At 51.8% G+C, this 13,253-nt stretch overlaps 1 protein-coding gene across 3 annotated transcripts in view; it reads right to left on the reverse strand.

Annotated features, from left to right (window-relative positions):
- Window positions 1–185: 185 nt before the first annotated feature.
- The window catches only part of MTCL2 (microtubule crosslinking factor 2), a 67,758-nt gene continuing 54,690 nt past the window's right edge, over window positions 186–13,253 (reverse strand). For all 3 annotated transcript variants that reach the window (XM_059406963.1, XM_059406962.1, XM_059406964.1), the window contains 2 exons: window positions 11,685–13,035; window positions 186–7,097 (listed from right to left, as the gene is read on the reverse strand). In XM_059406963.1, the coding sequence (XP_059262946.1) occupies window positions 6,945–7,097; window positions 11,685–13,035 (1,504 nt within the window). In that variant the 3' untranslated portion in view covers window positions 186–6,944. The remainder of the gene's footprint in view (window positions 7,098–11,684; window positions 13,036–13,253) is intronic.

Below are 13,253 nucleotides of genomic sequence, written 5' to 3' on the forward strand. Positions count from 1 at the left end.
AGACTCAGTATCCAGAACCCCTGGTGGCTCCTCCCAAGTGACCCCAAACTAGCCAGCTGACTGTGGCATTCCCAGGCCTTCCTCCTTCCCAGGCAACTGGGCTGTGGGGGGTGGGAGAAGAATCAGTTTCCAAATCTGATGGGGGCCCCATCCATCCTCCAAGAAAAATCAGAGATGAGGCCAAATCCAAGGAAACTGTTCATATTACATACTTTATTTCCAATCTACAACCATTAAAAACCTTTTGTAAGTTTACACTGTACATTTATTCTCATGTCTGAAATAAGACACAGGAGCAGGGAGAGCTGGAGGATTGGGCCAGTTGTCCCAGCACCTAATCCGTCTTGGGAAGGAGCCTTTTGAAGACAGAAGTGGGGAAGAGAGAACAGTGGACAGGAGAGGCAGACAATTTGGCCCAAGGATGCCCTTGGTCCCTTCCCTCCCAAGGGCCTTTCCCTGGGGTGGGGGTGGGGGGGGGAGTTTCCCTAGGGCCCAGGATTGCAGGACCCTCACCAAGAAACCAGGCTGGGCAGAAAGGGGGCTTCACAGTATTGCCAGGGGCTGGGGAGGGGGACCGAGAGGAGAGGACAGTTTCTGGCTCTCTTCCCCAGCTGCTGGGGGTTGGAGCTGGTTTTGGCACGGTCTACTTGGTCTCCCTGGAGGTGGAAGGAGGAAGAGGAGGAGGAGCTAGGGATTTAGGATTCTTTCCTTGAGGAGTTAGGTTTCTTCCTATTTGAAGAGAGGTCATGAGCCTGTGGTAAGGTTTCCAAGGGATACATGGTCAGGGTCTTTGTCTCCTCACCCCACAACTCCCACCCACTGCTTTGCTAGCACAACCCTACACGGCCTTTTGTGAGTAGAACTGGAATGAAGCCAGAGGCAGGGAAAGGAAAACTGTAGCCTTCTTCCTGCCCTCCAGCTTCCGGGAAAAGGACACAGTTGATTTGTTAGGCGGGGAGGGGTGGGTAAGGAGAGTTCCAATCTCTCAGATGTCCAGATGAGGTTGGTATTTTCCACCTGTTTCTGGTCTGGGCCAGCCTCAGTCCCTCACCAGGCCGCACTGATTGCTAGTGCAGGTCAGCAGCTGGCCAAGTCCTGCTATATGAGAATGACCTGGAGGGCCTGCTAAACCCCAGCTTGCTGGACCCCACAGCAGAATTTCTAAGTCTGCAGGTCTTGGGTAGCGCCAGTATTTTGCATTTCTGTCAAGTTCGCAGGTAATGCTCGAGCTGTTTGAACCTCCAGGCACCTCACACTCAGCGACTTGGTATCATGAGGCAGTGACAGGGAGCTGGGCCACAGCTGGCAAGGCCCAACCTTAGAGGCACCAAAATACCTGGGAAGCTGCTAGAAATAGTCTTGTGGTGAGCCCCCTGTGCGGAGAAGTAAACTAAGGCACAGAGATCAGAGGCAGAGTCGAAAGAGGAACCAGGATACCAGGGTCCAGTGGAGAGAGGATGGTGATGTAGCATCCCAAAACACAAGGGCTGTTCTAGGACCCTAGAGATCATCCTGGTGCTCAAGATAAAATCATAGAATGGGGAGGCTCAGAGAACCAGTCAAACAGAGATCTTCCCAGACTTGGGCAGGGTCTCCAGATTCCTGGCTGAGGGTCTTCTTCCCAGGAGCAGTTTGAGTGGTATCAGAATGGAGTTGTGACCATCCAGGCCCTGACTACCTCGACCCTTCAAGGATGCTTGGAGGAAACCCGAGCTCCTTCCTTTAGGGCCTGAGATCCTGCAGGCTGGTGAGGGGCAAGAAGGGAAGGGAAAGAGGGGTGATGGGATAAGCGAGGGTCCAAGGAGTGTGAGGCAAGAGTAACAGGCAGTGGGGAGGAGCCCTGGGCAGGGGAATGCAGGCCCAGCATCAAGTCCCCTTTGGTTCTTGAGTCTGTGGACTTTGCAAACTTCACACACTGTTGGGAGGGATAAAGGGTAAAGCCAGGACAAGGTATTCTGGAGGCAGTGAGGCCCAGGGCAGAGCAGAGAGGATAGTGGGGTATCAAATGGACAGACTAATGGATGAATGACCTACAGAGAGAAAAACACAAGCCAGACTGCACCTTCTTCACAAACGAGGTTAGGCAGGACTAGGCAGGGGTACAGGAGCCCAGAAAGAGGGATTCAAGCCCCACCCCCATACACACACACCCAACAGGGGACAGTGATGAAGTCCCGAGGTTGGGGACAGAGAAGATAATGTGGCTCAACAGTGGACCTAGGGGATGTCCTGCTGGGCTGGGAGGTCACTGGGCGAAGCCCAGTGAGAAGCACTGGTAAGGTAGATATTCTCTGAGGTATTGGAAGGGTGCCTCCTTTAGTATGAGAAAACATGAAATAAATGAAACAGAACCAAGGAAACATCACCAGATATGACAGCAAACATTGGAGTCGGGCGACCACAGACCCAAGTACTTCCGGGACAGGACAGGAGTGGGAGCCTGAGGAGGGAGGAAAGTCCATGGCAGGGGAGCAGAGCCGGACAGGCTGTTCTGGGAGGGCTGGGGGATAGACGTTGAAACAAGCTTGGGGTGCAGAAGAGGAAAACCTGGTCATGGGTCAGGGCCACTTAGTGTGTTGGTGGGAACGAGCCAAAAAAAGGAGGCAGGAGAGGGGAAGCTTTGGAGGAAGATGGTAACAGAGTGGAGGCTGAAAGGCGGGGACTGAACAGACTGAGCCCAGACAGACGAAGGGGCTCAACCAAAAGCAAAGAATGGCAGAGAGGGGTCTCATTCACCACTGGGGATGCAGAATCTTCTGGAGTCAGGAAACCAGCCTTCTGGTCCTGACTCTGCCTGTAGTTTGCTGTGTGACCTTGGTGAGCCACTCTCTTCTCTGGGACCAATTTTTCATCTAAAAAGGTGAGGGGCTTTGACACAAAAGGACAGAAACTGTGTGATTCCTCTTACATGAGCTACCTAGGTGAGGCACATTCATAAAGACAGAAAGTAGAATAGAGGTTACCAGGGACTTGGGGAGGGAGCAGGTAACTTATTGTCTGTTCAGTGGGTAGAGTTTCAGCTCGGGTGATTAAAAAGTTCTAGAAACAGATAGTGGTGATGGTTGCATGGTTTCAAGCCTGGGTTAGGTAGTGGCATATTCCGGGTGTCCTGTACCCGCAAAGAAAAGTCCCCAGTGGGTCAGTGGGTTTACACAGCAACCAGGACAAAGTTGGGCTGGGGGATCCGATGGACCCAGGTCCTAATCTAGGCTCGATGACCTCCCAGTTAGGTGTCTCTGGGATGAGCCCTGCACCTCCATTTCCTGATCTGCACTAACCCCTGTCCTGCCAAGGCTGCCTCCCAGAGCCATCTCTGAGATGAGAGCAATTTCCAGATAGCAGAGTACTCTGGGCGGGGGAAGATTATTAGTATGAGTGAAGAGGTAGTGGGAGCTTGTGGGGCTGGTACGGTTGGAAGGTGGGGGACATTCTGGATGGGAGGGGAGAGGGAGGAAGAGCCTGGAAGCTGGACGGGCAAGAGAACAGGCTGGGTGATGAAACTGTGAAAGGTGCATAGGAACCATGTGACAGTCAGCATGTGAGAGGGTGATGTCTTTGGGCCCTTCACTTTGTCAGCTGGGAAAGCAGCTGGGACAAGAGTATCCCTGGGAAGACCAACAGGTGGGGCGCATTTTGAGTTCATAGAAAGCGAGACCTCTAGGAGGGATTTTTAAATGGGTCGGCCTTTGGTGGGGAACGACCTGGGTGGGAAAGAGGGACAGGAATTGGACAGGCCTTGTGCATGCAAGACCTAGGAGCCAATGATGTGCCAAAGGGGTCCGATTTTCATTTCAAATCCAGACATCATTGTCCCCAGGAGGGTCTAGTTCAGCTCTGGGAAGAGGTCAGACGTAAGAAATGTGAGGTTGTCCAGTTTAGGGTCAACCCGGGCAACTGGCCCCCCACTCCTCCCCCAACCAGCTGATGCCAACACGATAGGTCCAAGCCCAGTGAACTGTAGGGGATCAGAACCCCCAGGGTTCCTTGGGACTTTGGTGGGAGAGAGTGCAGATGGCAGAAAAGGAAGAAGGATAGAGGAGGTTGAGGAGAAGGAAGAGGAGGAAGGTGCTGGGAGTCCAGTGGAGAAGCAGGAAGGGGAGAAAGGGAAGAAGGGCAGTGTTCCTTCCTGGGACCCCAGGGCTCCAGGGGAATCCCCACTGTGGGTCAGGCAGTCTTCTGCTTTGGGAATGTTACCAAGACTTAAAAGGCATTTGAAGAAACAAACAAACTTAGAAATTACATTCCAAAAGAGTACAAGAGTTTTTACAAACCAACCCCCCCCACCCCCCAAAAAGGAAAACACAACCAGTTACTAATTAAAATGCTAAAAATCAAACCAAACCAATATTTACACATAACATTTTCAACCCCATCAAGCCCCACGTCCAGAGGCTTCTGCAGGAACAGTGATGAGTGGCCTGGCACAGAGGCATGCAGGAAGTTGACACTAAGGACTTTACTGAAAACCAAGATCTGGAGCCTCTGACACCAGTTGGGGGCCGGGTGGCCAGGCGCTGAGACAAGAAGATTGCGAGGACAGCGTTGGACGAAGACGATGGTAAGGCTGAGCGGTCCGTAGGCCTTGGGGTTCGGGTCTTGTGAGGATTTCTCCCCAAGGCCGGGAGTGCAACCTCCCTGGTCCTCCATTGCTTGGGGAGGTGGCAGAAGGCCTCTGGTGGCATGTGGCCTGGTGTGAGTCCCCTCATCTGGAGATAACGTTGGAGGGACCCCCTGACCTTCTGAGTGGGAGCAGCAGCATCCCAGGGGAGACTGGCCCATGGCTCCAGGGACCTGCCTGTTCTGCCCACTTAAGTCACTATGGCACAAGAGAGTGCCTGATCAGCCTGACACGGCCCTCACATTCTGCCCGTAGGGAATGGAGAGGAAGGATCTGGGGTAACTTGTCCAGGTGACCCTGAAAGGGCAGAACTGGGAGCAGGTGGGAGTACAGAGATGTCTCCTGAGTCCTGGGGGCAAGCTTACAAAGCTGCTGGCTTTTGGTCTTCCTGCATTCTGCAGACAAGCTGCTTCATTCTGGTATTTCCACTCTGGGCCCCCCGCCAGTGGCAGGAGGTCCATGCATCTGCGTGTGTGCGGGCAAGTGTGCAACCGATACGGGTTCACTGGCACCAAGGGAGAGGCCATCTGAGGCCTTCCCCCCACACTGCCATAAGCCGCTGTGGCTCAGACAGCTCACATGGGATGTGGAGAAAGGCGGGCAGGAGAGCTGGGGCTGGAAGAGGGGCCAGGAGAGGCCATAAGGCTAAGGAAAGAGGCTGGTGAGAAGGCTGGCAGGTGGTGAGAGCTGAGGCAGGCTAGCAGACACTCTCACGTCCATGTGCAAAGCTGCAATAAACAACATTCTCGAAGTTCAGTCCTGTTTTCCTGGGAGTTCTCACTTGGGGAACTTGGAGAGATCGCCACGCTCTTGATAAGAGCCTTAGTAACATGTGTTTGTCTCATTAAAAAAAAAAAAAAAGGTTTCAGAGGGAGGGAGCAAAATGAGAGGGCAGATGGAGAATGTTTGGGAAGTGGGGACGTTGGCCCAGCCCCCCACCCTGTCAGCGAGGGTTTGCAGACTGACTGCTGGGGGCTGGCCAAGTACCAGGCAATGAGTGAAAAGCAGTGCTCTGAGGCCAGATGGTCAGCAGAAATGGGGAGCAAGCTGCAGGGCTCCAGCCCTATCGGGGTCTCTCTATACTTGACCAGGAAACTCGAGCTCAGCAGCCGAGCTGCCTTGTCTGTACGGGGGACCCCATGCCTGGCCATCGTGTTAGATGCCTCACGTTGTCCTAGTGGCAAGAATACATGTCTTGACCTCCAATAAATTACCTTAGGGACTTCGGGGGAAATTAAATTATTAAAATAAACTAAAGCCACCTTAAATATTTATAGTAAGAAAAATTCAAATAAACAACCGAGGCAAGAAATGTGTTTCCGGGCCCCTGTCCTGGGGGCACTGGCCTCTGGGGGTGCTCCTTGGCCTGGGGTGGCCAATTGGGAGTCTCTCATTGGGAACAGCTTTGCCTTCTACCAGCCACGGGATGTAAACACAGTGGAGATGTGGCGCCCCCTCCAGGGTGCTGGGGAAAGAGGCCCCAGCAATGGAGGCAGTAGGCATTTAGGCAATTTATCTGTGCACCAGATCTTGAAACTGACTCTACCTATTTCTGTCCTGGGAAGGTTGGTGCCCGCCACCCACCCCCCCCAACCCGGTCACCTTGACGAGGGAGGCAGTTCCAGTGACCCAACCCTGAGCCCCACACGTTTCCACCTCATCTTCCAGTCCTTGCTGCATCCGGGCTATGGGCAGGGAGATCCAGCGCCCCAGGATTCCAGGCTGATACTGGCCCTGGCTACTGGCCCTATCATACCCCCTAGAGCCACAGCAATCCAGAGCAGCAGGGCTTGGAGGAGGAAGCCGTGGAGGGAAGGAAGGGATGGGGAGGATGCCCAGCTCAGTTCCACCAGGAACCCCACGTCGAATCCTATGGCAGAGCCCGTTCTTGTCATGGTGTTTCCTGCCCATGAAGGAGGACATGGTTGGCAGGGAACATCTCTGTGAGCCCTTTTCCCTGAGGAGCACAGCCAGAAGTGTATCCTTTCCTTGGCTCTTCTGAGAAGTGGGTGTGGGCAGAACCAGGCGAGGCTCTGCCAACGGACTGGCTCCCAAGGGATCGCTCTGGAGCCACCTCTGAAGCCTAGTTGTGGTCTTTCTCCCACTTGCTGCCTTTCCCTGGAAGTCAGAGGTCACCACCCAGCAGTCAGCAGGAGACCCCGCTTTACCTGGATGGGAAAGCTGTTCCCTGGCAGTGGTGTAGCGGCCGAACCTCCAAGGTAAGACGATGCCGAGAGCATGGGCCCCTTGCCTCGCCTCCTCTCTGCCGGTTCCCTTCGGCGATCCGGGGACTGGGCTGGTTGAGGTGGGGAGCCCGGCTGCTCTGTCACTCGCTGGGGGGAGCTGCCCTCTCTTCCCCACCCCAGCTGGACTCCGAAGGGTGCAGCCGGCACTTGGAAGGAGAGTGGCGGAGGGCAGAGCGGGACGGCCGGGCGAAGCAGGAGGTGAGAGACTGGGTGCTACAGTCACAGACGGCATCCTAGGAGCAGGGAGGCTGAAGTCAGGAGGAGCTAAGAGGCACTGACCATCCAGGGGCTACATGGTTGGCCAGGAATTTGGACCCAGCCGTGCCTGGGGACCAGTTCCCAGGGACTGTGGCCCCTCTCTGGACCAATTTCTTTAAATTGTTTTTCTCCCATTAGAGTATTCATAAATAACATTCCAGAATGTAATGAATTTTGGGATATACAGAGAAGAAAGTGGGTGTTGTCCAAAGATAAATTCTCAACGTTGCACAAGCATACGCTTATCAAAATCCTCCTACTGCCTATTCTGTAACTGCAAAACATAAACACTTTTCTGTCACTATGTATACCTAGATTTCCTTCCTTTTAGTGGAATTAAAAGAAACTAGTGGAATTTTATGGAAATACCTATTTATCCAATTTGCAGTTTATGTGCATTTTAGGTAGTTTCTCTTTTTTTTTACTATTATCAACAAACCAGCAGTAATGGTTAGAAGTGCTGCTATAGAACTAGATTGCTTGGTTCAAATCCCAGCCCTGTCACTCCCTTGTGTAAGTTGCTTAACCTCTCTGAACTTTGATTTCCTTCTAAGATGAAGGACATGATACCTTTCTCAAAATTGTTGTGAGGATCAAATCAAATATAATATGCAAAGCATTTGGCATAGTGCCTATGAAGTATTAATAAATGTTAGCAATTTTTCTTTCTTTCTTTTTTTTTTTAACTTTTATTTCTTTATTTGTCAGAAAGATAGAAAGAGGGAGCACTACCAGGTGCAGCAGGCAGAGGGAGAAGCAGGCTCCCTACTAAGCAAGGAGCCTGATGCAGGACTCAATCCCAGGACCCTGGGATCATGACCTGAGCCAAAGGCAGATGCTTAATGACTGAGCCACCCAGGTTTCCCAATATTAGCAATTTTTACCAATAACGCCATACATTTATTTATTTATACAAGGATATTCTCCCACCTCTGTGAATATTTCCATAGGCTACACTCTTAGAAGAACTACCAGGTCAATGGGTAACATGCACATTTTACCTACTGAAAAATACTTGGCTCAACTTTAAAATCAATATTCAAGGGGCACCTAGATGGCGCAGTAGGTGAAGCCTCTACCTTCGGCTCGGGGTCATAATCTCAGGGTCCTGGGATCGAGCCCCACATCGGGCTCTCTGCTCAGCAGGGAGCCTGCTTCCTCCTCTTTCTCTGCTTGCCTCTCTGCCTACTTGTGATCTCTTTCTGTGTCAAATAAATACATAAAAAATCTTAAAATAAATAAATAAAAATAAAAATAAAATAAAATCAATATTCAAAATACAGCCAGCTTGTACCTTTGTCTCTTGATGTACATATGGTCCCATGGATGTGATGGTTAATTTTATGTGTCAACTTGACTGGGCCACAGGGTGCCCACATATCTAGTCACATATTACCCTGAGAGCTTCTGTGCGGTTGCTTTTGGAGCAGATTGCCTTCTCTAATGTGGGTGGGCCTCATCTAATCATCAAAGGTCTGGATAGAACAAAAGGGCGGACTCCCCCAGAATAAGAAAGAATTCTTCCTGCGTGGTGGCCTTAGGACTGGAACTACATTAGCTACATGTGCTGTACTGGAATAACATCACTGGCTCTCCTGGTTCTCAGGTTTTTGAGCTCAGACTAGAATAAAGCATCAGCTCTCCTGAGTCTCCAGCTTGCTCTACCTTACTCTGTAATCTTAGGACATGTCAATCTCCATAATTGTGGGAACCACTTCCTTATAATAAATCTGTCTTTCTCTATATACACCCGTACACAGACACAAAGACGCACAGACACACATACATACATACAGCCTATTGGTTTAAAAAAATTTTTTTAAGTATAGCCATGGGGCTTGAGCTCACCCCTGAGATCAAAAGTTCTATGCTCCACTGACTGAGCCAGCCAGGTACCCCCACCAAACTGTCTTTCAAAAGAGTGTGCCCAATTTCTACAGCCTCTACTAGTATGTGATTAGTGGTTTTGTGTGTGTGTGTGTGTTTTTTAAAGATATTTATTTATTTGACTGAAAGAGAGAGACAGTATGCACAAAAGAGGGCACAGGCAAGGGGGAAGGGCAGAGGGAGAGGGAGGAAGAGGCTCCCTGCTTATTGGGTGTCTGACATGGGGTTTGATCCCAGGACCCCAGGATCCAACCTGAACCAAAGGCAGATACTTAACCGACTAAGCCACCCAGGCGCCCCTGTAGTTAATGTTTTATTTCTCTATTCTCCATACTTAAAATTTTTTTCAGTTTAATGTACATACTGAACATATGATAAAAATATGCCTTATTGAATTCTCACAGACTAAATACACCCACTGTATTAGGGTTCTCTAAAGAAACAGAACCAACAGGGTGTGTGTGTGTGTGTGTACATATGTGTGTATAGATGAAGATCAAGAGGTAGGCAAACCATAAGGGACACTGAACTCTAGGAACAAACTGAGGGGTGCTGGAGGGGAGGAGGGTGGGAGATGGGGTAACTGGGTGATAGGCATTAAAGAGGACACATGGGGCGCCTGGGTGGCTCAGTGGGTTGAGCCGCTGCCTTCGGCTCAGGTCATGATCTCAGGGACCTGGGATCGAGTCCCTCATCGGGCTCTCTGCTCAGCGGGGAGCCTGCTTCCCTCTCTGTCTCTCTGCCTGCCTCTCCATCTACTTGTGATTTCTGTCAAATAAATAAATAAAATCTTTAAAAAAAAATAAAATAAAATAAAGAGGACACATGATGTAACGAACACTGGGTGTTGTATACAACTGACGAAAAGACTAAATTCTACCACTGAAGCTAATAAAAAAAATGTTTTAATCTTTAAAAAAAAAAACAATTTGGCAACATTTATCAAATGCCTTTAAAATTTTTATATTTTTGGGCGCCTGGGTAGCTTAGTCGGTTAAGCAGCTGCCTTCGGCTCAGGTCATGATTCCAGCGTCCTGGGGATCGAGTCCCACGTCGGGCTTCTTGTTCTACAGGGAGCCTGCTTCTCCCTCTGCCTCTGCCTGCCTCTACTCTCTCTACCTCTCTGACAAGTAAATAAATAAAATCTTAAAAAAAAATTTTTTTTAATATTCTTTTATTCTATAATCCCATTGCTGCAACGTAAACATAAGGAAATAATCCAAAATGTGGACAAATGTTTTTGTACCAAGATGTCCACCACAGCATTATGTATAGTAGGGAAAACCTAGAAACCACCTAAACATACAATACATACAAATGGGCCAGGCCTAGCCCATACCACCTCTCTGCACCCCCACCTGCGACCTTCACCGAGTGCACCGGAGGCCCCATGATACCACCCCTGACCACAGCTAATTAGACCACGGGGGTACACTGGACCCAAGTTAAACCAATCAAGTTTCTTCTTTCTTCTAGGAATGTGGAATTGGGATGGAGGGATCTGAATCAGTCTCAGGGGCTTGAACTAGAAGATGTTATAAAAAGCAAAGCTTGGACCACACATGTAAATGCAGCAGAGGGACAGAGGAAGAAAGCGGACATCAGAGAAAACAAAGCTCGAGGGAGAGGAGAGACAGAGAAGGTGCTGAGGACTTTGGGTCCTTGTGCTTGGGATCCATACGCTATCTCACCATTTCCCTTTCTGGAAAACTAACTTATACGCATTCTTTGACTACGATGCAAATAATCCTGAACCAAATCTGAAATCGTTATCAGGAGTGGGATGTGCAGCAAAAGATTCTCAGAGAAAATGAAAGCGCTTAAGCATGGAGTCTTAGGGGGCTGGGCAGGGGTATGCTAGAAAATGTTTAATAACTAATTTTCCAGGAGTGAGGGGAAAAGCCCAGATCTGGAGTATTTGTCAATTTCCATGGTGTAAGTCCTCCCAACTATGGCCAGTCTCAAGGTGCCAAGGTGTTTTACTGAACACAGAGATGCACACAATGACCTCTCATGGACCAGATCAGCTGGCCCCAGCACACTGATGCAGGAGAGCAGTTAAGTGTTCCCTGGAGTGGATGCTAGTGAAGCCTTGCTCACTCGTCTCTTGCTTTTCAGACCGTGTGTCCATCAGGTCTGTTGTTCCAGGCTGGGGCCTTCTAACCTGCATTCCTTCCTTCCATCCACCCACCCATCCATCCATCCATCCATTTATTCATTCATTTATAAGTGGGCTCTACACCCAGCATGGAGCTTGGACTCACAACTGTGAGATCAAGAGTCACATGTTCTGGGGCGCCTGGGTGGCTCAGTGGGTTAAGCCGCTGCCTTCGGCTCAGGACATGATCTCAGGGTCCTGGGATCGAGTCCCACATCGGGCTCTCTGCTCAGCAGGGAGCCTGCTTCCCTTCCTCTCTCTGCCTGCCTCTCTGTCTACTTGTGATTTCTCTCTGTCAAATAAATAAATAAAATCTTTAAAAAAAAAAGAGTCACATGTTCTACTGACTGAGCCAGCCAGGCGCCCCACCGTCCACCACCAACTCCTCTTTCCAGACCAGCAAAAGGACTTTATGAAACATACAACCATATTCCTGAGTTTGAAAACCAAGAGACTTTGGACCTTCTAAGTCAACCTCCCTGCTCCCAAGAAAAAGAGTAGACCCCCACCCACCTACCTCATTAGGAAGGGCTGTGGCTCCATCTCCGTCCCGGGGGACACCATCTTTCCCCACCTGGGGGAGCACTGAGAGTCTGGCCTCCTCACTGCCGCCCGACTTGGCTGTCTTCTTGTTCAGGATCCTGGCCATGCCCTCCGCCTGATGGTAGCTGGCTGGGGAGAGAGGCTCTGGCTTCTTGGTGCTCTCCTCCCCGGCTGCAGACGTGGGGCTTGGGGCCCGGCCACACACGTTGCGGAAGAACTCCTGCACGATGCCGTACTTTGGAGGTTCAGGCTTGGCCCGGGCTTCAGACATGCCCAGTTTCCAGACAGACTCTGTGCTTCCCGAGTGCTCCACCACACTGAAGAGGCTGGACAGCCCATCGTTGATGTTCCTCAACACGGGGCTATCCCGTGTAGTGGTGGAGCGGGCCCAGGCCGAGCCATTCTGCTTGCCCTGGTGCAGGTTCCAGAGGCTGCGGTCCTTGGCGCTGTCGAGCTTGGACACGGAGCGCCTCTGGAGCTTCGGTGAGCCATACTTGGGGGAGCAGCACGGCCGCTCGATGCGCGAGTGCACCTTGTCCAGGGAGGAGGAGATCTGCTTGCTGCGCACAGACACCAGCGAGGAGCTGCGGGGTGACCAGCTCTTGCCATGGAGACTGCTGCGGGGGGGGTCGGTCTGCAGGCCCACGCTGACTGTGCGGATGGTCTGCGTGCCCACGCTGGCCAGGCCCACCGTCTGGCTGGACGTGCTCTTGACCTTCCTCTCCAGGGAGCCCGAGCGCATGGCCTGGCGCACACAGTTGGTGATCTCCTTCATGTCGTCGCTCATGTTGCCAGACATCTCAAAGTCGTGCAGGGCGGCTGGGAAGCTGGGGCCCGGCGCCGCAGGGCTGCCCCCCGAGCCTGCGTCCAAGCGCTGCCGGGAGAAATTGCAGAGCCAGCGGCTGTAGGAGCTCTCGGCCAGCCCGTCAGCCTCAGCTGACTCTTTGGGCTTGGCAGTGGTGAAAAGGAAGCCGGGCTCGATGATGATCTTGCCCTCCCTGTCGTGGACCACAGGGACGCCCAGGCGCCGGGCCACTGGGGGGCTGTAGTACACGCGGATGCCTGTCTTGTCGGGAGCCGTGTAGCTGCGCTGCATCTGCCTCCCCGCGGGCTCCTGGCAGCTCAGGGGGCCCAGGCGGTTGCAGTCCCGTGGCGAGAGCCCTGGCTGCTCTTGGCCCTCCTTCTCTGGGTCCACAGGCTGGGGGCCCACAAAGGCAAAGGCAGGGTTGTTGGGTAGCTTCTTACCCCGGGTTGCGTCCCCCGCAAGGTAGGGGGAACAGTCAAGCAAACTTTCAAATTCAGACATGGAGGAAACAGATTTGGTCCTGGGAGGAGCAGAGGAGAAAAGAGCAGCGTTAATGGGAGAAAACAGACAAGCAGACGCTTTGCTCTTCCTCCCTGGTACCCGCACTCCACGATGGCTAGGGCCGTGACCGTCTGGCTTACCTCTCGTGGAAGACTGCTGGTGCCCAGCCCTACGCCACCACGGCACCTGCCACCATGTACCCAACACCTAACACTGTGAACACCTGCTACTCTCCGC

This window comes from Mustela nigripes, chromosome 7 (genome assembly GCF_022355385.1).
Source record: "Mustela nigripes isolate SB6536 chromosome 7, MUSNIG.SB6536, whole genome shotgun sequence".
NCBI classification, from domain to species: Eukaryota; Metazoa; Chordata; class Mammalia; order Carnivora; family Mustelidae; genus Mustela; species Mustela nigripes.